General features: G+C 30.1%; 1 protein-coding gene across 2 annotated transcripts in view; it reads right to left on the bottom strand.

Moving 5' to 3' along the window:
* Positions 1 to 12,459, bottom strand: part of LOC129912154 (protein-tyrosine sulfotransferase) — a 107,736-nt gene that overhangs the window by 68,653 nt on the left and 26,624 nt on the right. For both annotated transcript variants that reach the window (XM_055990284.1, XM_055990283.1), the window contains one exon: positions 326 to 1,379. In XM_055990284.1, the coding sequence (XP_055846259.1) occupies positions 326 to 472 (147 nt within the window). In that variant the 5' untranslated portion in view covers positions 473 to 1,379. Of the gene's footprint in view, positions 1 to 325; positions 1,380 to 12,459 lie in introns of those variants that run through there.

Below are 12,459 nucleotides of genomic sequence, written 5' to 3'. Positions count from 1 at the left end.
AAAAGAAATGAAAACGAAAAACAACAACAAACAAGGAAAGATACAAAAAAAAAATTCCCTCAACTTGACACATTTTCAATTACCATTTTGCAAACAAGGAAATGAAGAAAACTCTCCTCCGAAAAATAACATTGAAACAAGCAAAGGGAATAGCTGTATACACCTACAAAAGAAAAGAGACAAACAGCAGCAAGAGAGGATAAAAAAATTATTATCATCCTGACAAGGACGACGACGACAAGGATGACTATGAAAAAAAAAGAAGATAGAGAAAACTTCAAAATGCAAAAATTCAAAATGAAAATGAAAATGGAAATTTACTCACCTCTTCTCTGACCATGACAGACTCTTGGTCATCCTTGAACAAACACGTCGGACGCAGCTCCGTAAATTTGAACACAAACATTGTGACAACAACTATCCCGAACATAACCCATAGGGTTGCCTTCTTATTTCGATACGGAAGTCTCATTTTATCTCTCTCTCTTTCACACTCTTTCACACTCTTTCTTTCTCTTTTTTTTTATATTATTATAATAATGCCTTGGTTCCTGTAATCCTTTTTTTAGTTTTCTCTCTCTAAGATGAGATAAGAAAGGTGAATGAAATATGTCCTTTTTGTTAAAACAACTTTATTGTCGCAGGTCAAGCAGAAGATGAACTCTTCCTGTTTCGCAATCTCTATCAAGTCCAATTTAATTCGGGTTGGGGTAATTTTTTTTTCTTTTGGTGTTGTCGTTGTAGTTCGGCCAAAAAAAAAGGATTCTTCGGATGATCCTTGTTCGGACAAACAGAAGAAAAAAAAAATATAAGCTGGATGGATGGAAAAGCACAGGGAATTTTTGCTGAAGTTGATTCTTCGTAAATATTTGTGCTGATGGACGGACACAGGGATAACGGTTTTAATGATTTTTTTATTCAGCCAGGAAGAACCAATTTCTTGATTGTGCGAGTAGTTTATTCATTTTTTTTTCTTCCTTCTTCTTCTTCGTTTTGTTTGTAATTCCAGTTGAGGCCTCCAGAGAGAAGGTGGCGGGGAAGGTTTTCTTTTGTCCGTCTGGATAGATTTAGTTTTTTTTTTTTTTTCTTGAGTTTATTGATTTTTCGTCCTTTGTTTACTTTGGGATGAAATGTCTTTCTTTTTTTTTTAGCAAAATTGGCGGGTTAACTCCAAAGTCTTGTTCTTCTTTATTTCAACGTTATCGTTGTATTTTGGTCTATCGGACGTCTTAGTTGGTCTTCGTCGTCTTCGTCCTTTTTTTTTTTGTCTGGTGGAGGATTCGCCCGTTTTTATGATTGGTATTAGTGGTGTTTGCGATGATGGTGATGGTGTGGTTCCTTTTTTTTTTATAGCTTTGGTGTTTGGGTTATCTTGTCATCTGCAATCAAAGAAACAGAACCGGAAGAAATGGTTAATAATGAGAAAAGGGAATTTTCCATTTAATTGGGGGCTATTGAAATTAAATGTGCGGTTTAGAAAGTGATGCAATTTAGTTTTAAAGTTCATTTTAGGTAGGTATTTGTGTTTTTTTTTTTGGTTTTTGTTTTTGTTGGCAAAATAATCGACATGGATTTAATGGATTTATGAGAAATGGTTAAGCTCTAAGGTTTAAAAAAGGTTTTATGTTTTCTTAGTGAGATTTTGTTTGCAAAAGATAAAACTAGGGAAGAGAAGAAGAAGTCTTTATTAGTGGGTTGGGTGAGTATTTAATTAGAAATTTGATTTATAGGTTTCTTAACATATAAGCCAGATGGAGCTTAGTGAAGATAATTTTACTGTTTAATTAGTAGCAATGGTTTTTGGGTTTTGAATGCATACCCCTCTTTATCTGTCGTAAAAATACATAATTTATTTTCTTGAGTATATTCAAAAATTTAAATTAATCTTAAAAAATTTTGACTAGGTATTAATTTTTTTAAATCTCTGTCCAGTTATACAAGTAGTCACAAAAATAACGGTCAAAACGGAATATTTAGACAGACCAAATTAAGGACTATCAGAGTTTTATCATTTTGTATGCATCTTGTGAAATTTCCTTAATCTGTCCATATTTTTTTGTAGTTGAAAACCGCAAGGAACCAGGATAGACAAATTCTAAGAGCCCATACAATAGTCTTTCACCAAATTCCATTTGGGTTCAATATTTTGGGACACCCTGTATATAATGAAATAATTTTACCTTAAAGGCTTTAAAAATTGTATGAGATATTTCAACGTTTTTAAGCTTAGATAGCTAAAAAAGACTTTAATTTCTAAAAGATTTAAGTACAAGGAAGTTCAGAACAAAAAATAAAACCATAACTATTAAGCTTGTCTTATTGAGTAATGTTATCTTCTTAACTATTCATAACCAGCATAGTACATTTAAGATTTAAAATATTTTTAAATATTTAGGTAATTAATTTTAATTTAAAATTTTGAATGCAATATTCTAAGTATTATCTACTCGATTATTAAAAAAATATTAGAAAATCACCGAAGATGTTTTTCTTTGCATGAAGCTTAGTCATTGATTTTTCAGGTAGGTAGTTACTTTATTTACCGAGAAGTCCTGCCTTGAACAGAAGGATTATCTATTTCTAACCTATTATGCATGAACTTTGTTGGTATTGGACAATTTCCAAACATTAGAGTTTAGGCATTTTTAGCAAAAATAAAATCAAGGAGCATCCCCATTCCTTAACTATTGAATTGACAGAGCTCATATACAGTACCTTACAACAATATTAAATCAGTGTGCTGTAATAAATCCCGGCAAATTCAAACTATTTTTATTCAAATGAAAAAAAAAACATTTATTAATTCTATTCCAAATATATTTTTTTTTATTTTTCGTAAAATTTAACTCCGAAATTTTTAACAAAAAAATACACAGACATGTAGAATTTCGGGACCAACATTTTTTCACTAATTTTATTACAAATTTTAAAACTGCCTTGTAGTACACTTATCGCAAGTAAAATAAGATTTTCGACCACAAGGCATACCTTACGTGCAAAAGATTAACAATTTTAGAAAAAGACTTAGTATTAATCAACACCTTTAACCGAAATTCTAGAAATATTCAATGTCCCGTTTTTGAAACAAAAATTAAAAATCACTTTCTTTAAAAAAAATTTTTCAACAAACCTTGTGCATTTTGGGCAAAACAAAATTTTTGTTTTCATTTGTATAGGAAGTTGGTGTGAAATAAAAGTGTGAACTGTTTTCTAGAGATATCTTTGGAACTAGAACACCCACAAGAAAATTATTAGTAGGGTAGGGCGAGGAGGTTTTGACACGTTAACGGATATTGTTAAAAATTAAGAACTTCCTTTTATAAATAGCCATCTTTTTACATAAAATGCTTTTTATTAAGCTTTAAGCTCATTCAAAAACAAGTTTTAGTAAGTAAATTACTACCCATATCAAAGTTTATTGTAAATTAGTAAATAAAGAAAAAGTGACGAAACATCCTACCTTGTAGGAGGTTCCGACTTTTAAGTAGGAGGTTTCATCATGCCATACGAGGTTCCGTCAGTTCGAAAAATTACTTATCGACGAATCACCAGGAACATAAGAAATTAAAATTAGGGGTCTCTTTGGCTAACCATACAATAGGTGGGAACTCGTAACCTTTATTGGGTTCTAAAAAAAATGAATGAGGAGTCTGAAAAATTCAATCTCAAGAACTCTAGCTAGTTATGCTCATTTGCTGTGCAAAAATTAATTTTTTACTCCTACGAGTAAATTTTTGTTCCAATTTTAAATTAAAAAAGTGCTCTTTAAGTTTGCTTAAGCCAATTGAGAAATTAAAAAAAAATATCTTTTTCTAATTTGCTTTGTCATTTGAACGTTTTTTAAAATATTCAAGTAAAAAAAGGGGCTCCGGTGAAAAAAACGCTCCACAAAGTCAGTTTTAAATCTTTCTTCATTGGTAAATCGAACCAGAAGTGCACTTATTAAACTTTAAATTGAAATAAAAACTGGCCGAAACAAGGTACAAAATGTTGAATACCTAAGGTAAACAAAAATGAAAGGAAACTTACATTTTCTTACAAAGAAAAATAAAGAGCAAAGGGGCCCAAATTTAGTTTTGCTCCGGGACCCCAGCAGCTAAACGTAGCCTCTGCTTCTAGCATGGCTAACTTATCAAATGTCTTCTCAGGATAAGGATACCTACTTTTTTATTTTTGTGTTATTTTCACTGAAAGGTTATACAGTAGACTGATTCAAAAAAATTTTTTTTTCTTTTGTTCAAAGCATTGTTGAAAATATTGTTGGAAATGACGAAAAAAAAATACTGTAAAAGTTTCAGCCCTTAATGTTAACATTTAGTACCGCCGCATCGCAATTTTCTATTTCCCATACGATTTGTATGGGAAAGATTGTGTATTTGTGTTTAGAATTTTGTATCTTTTTAATGGTTCATCAAACTACGCAAAACATGCCGAAACCTCCTTCAACACAAGACAATTAATAAATTTATTTAGAAAATTTACACATTGATATTCACGTTAAATGATTACAATTATTAGAACACTATTATTTACCTAATTTATTTATCAACAAATCGCATTCAAAAACTTAAAACAAAAAAAAGTATCGCTTAAGAACTCACCAAGAAAAATTACATCTGCACTTCACAAAAAACAAAATACGAAATAATTTGTTCCGCAATTACAGTAATTGAACAGAATAAAGGAAAATAAAATGGTATACTTCGAAGCGTTAAATATAGGTAGTAATCGTTTCAATCAAATGTAAAGGAAGGGAGAAATTTGAGTTTGATGAAACCTCCTACATGTCGAGACCTCCTCGCCTTACCCTACCGTTTTTTTGGAAAATTATATTTCGAGAAACATTTTATTAATGTCGTTTTCGATTGGTTTCACTCAAGGATTCACTTATTCTGAAATCGAATGGAACAGGTCAAATCGCTTCCACTCAATTCTGTTTTTTTCTGTGTTTGTGTATTTTCTTTTAAATTTCAAATGTCAAATATTTATATTAATTTATTTTTCTTTCAAATGAAATGTTCTAAATTTTTTAAAATTGGTAATGTTCAAGAAATTAACAGTGAAATTGGTTTCCAAAATATTTTAAGCAAGTTTGAAAATTAATTAAAAAATTTATTTCGGAAAAAAATTAATATATTTCAAAAAATAAAGAAAATATTGATTGAGTGATTAATTTGACTTTTAAATATTCGTGTATTAGTGCTTCTCGAGTGAATTCCGATTTTAAATCGAGAAGAGAATTTCTCTTCTGAGAAGCGTTCTGCCTGTCATATTCGTGCGAATAAAACGCTTTCAGAAGGCTTCTGAATTATTCCGGAGGCTTCCGCGGAGAGCCAATCGAAAACGACATAAGTTTTAAACTTATTTCTACTACTTTTATTCCGTTTAATTGAAAAAAAAATGTACCAGTACAAAAAATTATTTGTATGAACTTATAAATTTTGCATTATATGTAAAATAATATTTTCCGTAAGAAAAATGATTTACTATATTATTATGCAGAGGATAAGTTAAAGCTTGTATACTATCTATGAAGTAGTGATGGGAACTATCGAATGATTTGAACTATCGATAGTTAGTAACTGAATGATATGAACTATCGAATACTTCATTCATTTATTCATTCCAATAAAAACTATCGAATAAAACTATTGAATAAAAACTATCGAATAAACTATCGAACAAACTATCGAATTAACTATCGAATAAAAACTATCGTATAAAGAGACTATTCAAATGAAAAAACTATCGAATAAGAATAATGTTCAAAAGAAAATACTATCAAATAAAAAAAACTATTTTAATGACAAAACTATAGTATAAAAAAATGACAAATGACAAAACTATCGTTTTAAAATACAAAAATAAAGGTTATCGGTTGAGATTTGTTTGTTATTTTTAAAAATATATCTCAAAGGTTGAGATTTTTACAAAAAAAAAAAAAAAAAATAAATGGTAAAGGTCAACCTTTAACCGTTTTAGCAGAAAATAAATCAAAAATGGTTAATTCAAAGGAAAAAGTCGAATATGTCAAAAATGTCTTTATTTTGCAAAAATAAATATGAAAAGGATGTTTTTTCTTAGTTTATGTGTTAAGTTCAACTAACAACTAATAGTAGACTCTCAAAGTTCTTTTACCCAAGATAATATCTCTTTTCGCTTAAAATAAAGTGTCAGCGCAATAATATTTTTTATATCATGCTGTTTCTTGTTTATTTTTGACTTCTTACTACTAAAGTCAAACTTGATGGTCTTAAATGTAGAGTATTTCAAAAAAGGGATAAGATAATTTATCGATTGACGAATTCGCCAATTTTAAATATTTTTTGCTTTAAACATCGAAGAACTAAAAAAAAATGCAAAGTTCCACCTCCAAATCGAATTACATTCATCGAAGCACATTATTACTATCGGAATTCAGCTAATCTATTTTTTTTTCTATAAACTATCACGATGAAATCCCTGACAAATAAAATCCAAAAATAAATAAATTTTAATATCAAACGACGCGATAATACCTAGCCAAGCAAACAAATAGCAGATGACAAACCTAATAAATACACAAAATTAGAAAAGACAACAAAAACAACAAAAACAAAAAAAAAAAAACACTTATTAATGTGACACTTTATTGGGATTTGTATAGTAGTTCTACGAAATTAGAGTTTCGATATTTTAGTTGGAAATTTAAAATTAATGACAACAACATTGTCTAATTTACAAGAAAATTCTCATTTACTAAGCAATGTTTTATTGTTTATGTTTTTTTGTATGAAATTTCATTGACATCAGCACTTACGACCGTGACCGTGCAAGTTAAATCGACCAATACATTTAATTATGTAAGCATTTTAAGAGAAATATAATACAAAATGAATTTTTGAATTTTGAATTGAATTTTTCGGTTTGTTTAGAAAATAAATAAAGTAGGTACGTAGGTACTTTTCAAACAATGTCAATAAAGAGATGATATTTTTAGAAAAGGAAAACAATGGAATTTAATATTTTTTAACAGAAGTTGAACGTAAGAAGATATTAATTTGAATATTCTAACAGCGATATAAATAAATTTTATATTCATAAGCTGAATATTATGACTTTATTATTGTTTAATTAGGTGTTTTAATTTAAATTCAATTTTTACTTTTCTGTGAGTAAAGTTTTTCTTTTAAAAAATCAAGTACCATATTTTGTTGTTAGACTTTTAAGAACACCAAAAACTGATCTTAGAATCGAGAATGTCAAAATTAATTGCAAAAAAACGAACCTACCCTTGATAACTTCCCTTATTTTAGTTTATCATATATAAATTTCTCAATTCCTTTCCATATTGGTATTCAATAAATGCCTTGGTCCTGGGTTATCCTTGTACTAATTCTATATATAAACCATATATCATGTATAGAAAACAAGGGTTTTCTTAAAAGGTAACTGTATCGATTACGAAAAAAAACCTACAAATATGAACAAGAAAAAAAAAAAAACATTTCTACCCTTATTATTTTGTTTTTGAATTATGACATTGACTTGTCAGAATGTATTACATAGAATTCCCCTATTGACCTCTTTTTTGAAGAAAAAGGTTGCCAAGTATACATTTAACTTTATTTATAATGTTTTTTTCTTTTTTTTTAACAATTTACGTCATATAAATAAAAATTTACTATCACATTTGTTTTGGTCTCTATAGCAAGCAATTATAAGACGGAATGTTTTTTTTTTTTTTTTTCTTCGAAGTGAATAAAACAATAAAAACTTAAGACAGTAAAAATCATTTTGATATTTACTAACATACTCTTATAAATTTTTTTTATTGACCAAAATTAAAGACCTTGAAAGTATTACATTAAAGAAATTGGATTTTCTTGTCTTGATATCATTCCATTATACAGGGGACTCGGCCCTTTAAATCTACGCAGAGATGACTTTTACTTTCAAAACTACCTATACGCTATACCTATATTTTTTTTACATTTTATTTTCTCTTTGGCAAATGGCCATTCTCTTATGTTTAAGAATTGTGCCATACAAAAAAACATGATACTAGTGCAAATTCCATGATATGTAAAGTTAATTGACAAAGTCACATGTAAATCATATGTGACTCAGGGGTCTTTATGGGTATGACACTGGCATTTGTGGATATTTCTATACGCAATTTGCATTTAAATGAACGTTTTATAACAAAATTTACTTGTTTCAATCAAGGTCAGGCATCAAATTGATCTAGAAATTGGCAATATTGTGTGATCGGTTGTGATTGGAGTAGATATTAGAATGTAAATGTAGGAATATACGTATTTAGTGTGGCTTTTTCGAGATTGGTGTTTGCATAATTTCTTTTTTTTTTTTTATTTTTGTGTTAAAACAATTAAATACATTACCTTAATGCTGCTGTTTCTGGTATTTTATTTCTACCTTCTTTTTATTCTATCACCTTTAAATTCATGTTTTTTATATGACAACCTTTAAAAAATTTTATACCATCTAAAAGCTTATTGTTTCAGCTCAAAATATTTATATCGACCATGTCTATACAACATCTACAAAAAGATCTAGAATTTTTTGAACCCAATCACTTTTCATCAAAAAAGCAAAAAAATCAATCAATCAAAAAATCTATCAACAGTACTAATTTCATTCATCTATCTATTAAAACAAAAAAGTTATAGTCAATTGATTTTTAATGTCGCTTTTTCGTTTCCCAAAATTAATTTTTTTAGGAATTGAATATTTTACGAAAAGAGTATCTTCGAACCATTTTAAAATTATATGTTAATAGGAATCATTATTCAACAATAAAAACTCTTGAACGAATTTGTTCCTTATAAAGGGTCTATGCAATGGACCGCAATGTTATGAACAGCCATTGACAGCTAATTAGAACCGACGCACAGTGGGGCAAAAGTAGTGGTTTTGTGCGACAAATTATTTTGAGGAGTCTAAAGTGACTTTTTGTGTTTAATAGTTATGTAAAATAGTAAATATGAGCTCAAATTTAATTTTTACTAAGAAAAGACAAAGTTGCTTAAACATAAACTTCCGTGTTTACACAGGAAAAATGGGCTCGAGTACGATAACTTAGGGGAAAAGAATTGATAACAGTATTTAATAGAAGAGTTCAATACAATTATTTTTTACTATGGGATGGAGGGGGGGGTCTATCTCCCCCCGTTTAGGCGGGAGGGGCAAAATTTTCTAAAATATGACGAAAAATAAAAAAAAAATATTAAAAAACAACGGCAACACTTACAGGTATAAATGATACCTTTTTTAAAAGCAGGAACTGTACACTTAATTTGAGTTTTAAAATCAAGTTATTTCAATCAATTCTTTTTGAAATAATCGATTTCAAAGTCAAAAATTGTGATAAAAAAAAATTAAAAAAACAAATTGAATAATGTTTTTATCAAGACTGTGACTTTAAATATGAAATAAATCGATGGAATAAACTCCCTCAACTAATTTTTTATCGAATACTGAAAACCATATGCTTCAATGCCTTCTAGTTTCCGAGAAAATTGAAAATAAGAAAATTACCTTTGTATCAGATTTTCATTTTCTTGGCTATTTTCGCTAAATTAACACCTTTTTGACTTAACTCACTTTTTGGGACCCTTTTTGTCCCGCATGCTATCCCCCTGCAACCCCCCTGCTTGGGCACAATATATGATTTGGGGTGGGGGCAAGGTAGGGTACACGTACGAAGTTTCTTTTGGATTCGAAAAACTTAAATTTTAAAGAAAATTTGCCTACACCCAAAATCGCACCCACCCGAAATACTATAATAGTGAGCCTAAGTAGGGGGGTTGCTGGATGGCATATTGCTTGCAAACATTATGTTTATGTAAACACGAAAACAGCTATAAAATACAAATCTGATAAAAAGGTAGTTTTTTAATTTTCAATTTTCTCCATCGCGAACACTATTTTTCTAAAAATTTTTTTTTTTTCATTTTTAAAATAAAAAAATAAATCTTCACATCTTTACCTTCTATGGACATACACTCCTCGCCACTTGAATAGGACACCCTTTTTGTTTTTAATAAAGTGGATATAACTCCAGTCTCTTAATAGTTAGCTGTTCAATATTTTACTATTTTGTGTGTCCCCTTATGCACTCTCTCTATGAGCAAGATCATTCATTTTCAATGCCCCGTTAGTTAAATTTTGAAATTTTTTGCGGAACAACTGTGAAAAAATTGCCCCTATTTTTGTTCACTTGAATAGGACACCCCCTTTTTAATTGGTTTTCGGGTGCAAATCAAAGAAGGTGGAAATGCAAAAATGTTTTCCAATGTCTTTTAGTAATTTTTAGCTAATTTCAATTTAAATGGGTCGCGCGAAATTATTGGCAGAGGAAGAAATAGCGAAAATCTAGAGTGTCACCCGATTTTTAACCAAAAAGGTAAAAAAACGCATCAAAGCCGAAAAATTTTTTCATTTTTTTTTACGAAACGAGTCCAACTGTCGAAAAAATATGAAAGGCTTAACAATGAGTGCCGTTACTGCAGCTGACAGAAGAGCGATTCAACGACTCGCATAAAATTTACATGACTTTGCCGCCGAAAAGAACGAAAAAGTGGTTAAAAAGCAAGTGCATCCGTAGTGAAGCGAGTGATTTCGAAGGCCAAAGACTTGAGGCGATTGCAGCTTAAGAAAAAACCATGGGTTAACACCTGCAGTAAAGAACAACGCCTTAGTTTCGGTCTGCTTTATGACATGAAGTAAAGCATGTTTTCTCCAATGAGAAAAAAAATTAATTTGGGGGTCCCGTTGGCTTTAAATTTTTTCTTTCATATTTTGCGAAGGAAGGACTATCCATTATTTCATAAAAATAATATTTGAGGCCAACGGGGCCCTCTAAATTAATTTTTTTTCGCATTGGAGAAAACATGCTTTACTTTATGTCATAAAGCAGACCGAAACTAAGGCGTTGTTCTTTACTGCAGGTGTTAACCCATCTTTTTTTCTTAAGCTGCAATCGCCTCAAGTCTTTGGCCTTCGAAATCACTCGCTTCACTACGGATGCACTTGCTTTTTAACCACTTTTTCGTTCTTTTCGGCGGCAAAGTCATGTAAATTTTATGCGAGTCGTTGAATCGCTCTTCTGTCAGCTGCAGTAACGGCACTCATTGTTAAGCCTTTCATATTTTTTCGACAGTTGGACTCGTTTCGTAAAAAAAAATGAAAAAATTTTTCGGCTTTGATGCGTTTTTTTTACCTTTTTGGTTAAAAATCGGGTGACACTCTAGATTTTCGCTATTTCTTCCTCTGCCAATAACTTCGCGCGACCCATTTAAATTGAAATTAGCTAAAAATTACTAAAAGACATTGGAAAACATTTTTGCATTTCCACCTTCTTTGATTTGCACCCGAAAACCAATTAAAAAGGGGGTGTCCTATTCAAGTGAACAAAAATAGGGGCAATTTTTTCACAGTTGTTCCGCAAAAAATTTCAAAATTTAACTAACGGGGCATTGAAAATGAATGATCTTGCTCACAGAGAGAGTGCATAAGGGGACACACAAAATAGTAAAATATTGAACAGCTAACTATTAAGAGACTGGAGTTATATCCACTTTATTAAAAACAAAAAGGGTGTCCTATTCAAGTGGCGAGGAGTGTATTTTATATTTTAAATGGCACAATAAATAACAAAGTTATTAAAAAACAACAAAAGGAACTTGTTTCTGTACTATTTCCCAATTGCAAATTTCACAACGAACTTGTCAAATTTGATCGCGTGTCTAACATAGTGCAAGGCATGAAAATAAAAAAAAATGCATTTTTCATATTAAAAATAGCGTATACTTTCAGGAAAGAAAAAGTTTTTTCTTCTTTCGACAACATTTCAAAGTGACCTTTTGCGCACTGATCTTTATGGAGCTGCCCCAGTGTGCGACGTTGTGTACTAATAAAAGATTAATTAATCTTTTTTTTTTTAAATTATTTTCTTAACCTATTAAAATAGTGTTTCATTGAGGTAAGTAATTAGAAATCAAGAAAAAAGTACAAAAAATATTCAAACTCAGGTTTTACATTCCTTAATTTGGTTGGCAATCTTTGCTGCTTCAATGCTGCCCACATCGGTTTTGCATATACTTGATCAATCTTGGTATATCTTCACAGGAACCAAACACCAAACTTTCTTTTTGTTTTCGAACCAAATATCGAAACTTGAAATTTTTTGCAAGATGATATTAATTTTTACGTCATTCAATAGATGTTTGACGAAATTAAGATCAGGACTTGATGAAGGCCATTAATTGCATAGAATGCTTTTCAAAGTTTCGCGGGGTATGCTTTGGGTCATTTATTGTTGAAATGACCACAATGATTTTCAAAATGCGAACGTATATTTTTCTTGGTTCAGGTAACTCTCAACACTATGAATTAGTCCAACTCCATTACAAGAAAATCATCCCAAAAACATAAATTGACCCAACACCATGTTTT

This window comes from Episyrphus balteatus, chromosome 2 (assembly GCF_945859705.1).
Source record: "Episyrphus balteatus chromosome 2, idEpiBalt1.1, whole genome shotgun sequence".
Taxonomy (NCBI): Eukaryota; Metazoa; Arthropoda; class Insecta; order Diptera; family Syrphidae; genus Episyrphus; species Episyrphus balteatus.
The sequence above is the reverse complement of the archived record's forward strand: the minus strand, read 5'-3'. Positions and strand labels throughout refer to the sequence as shown.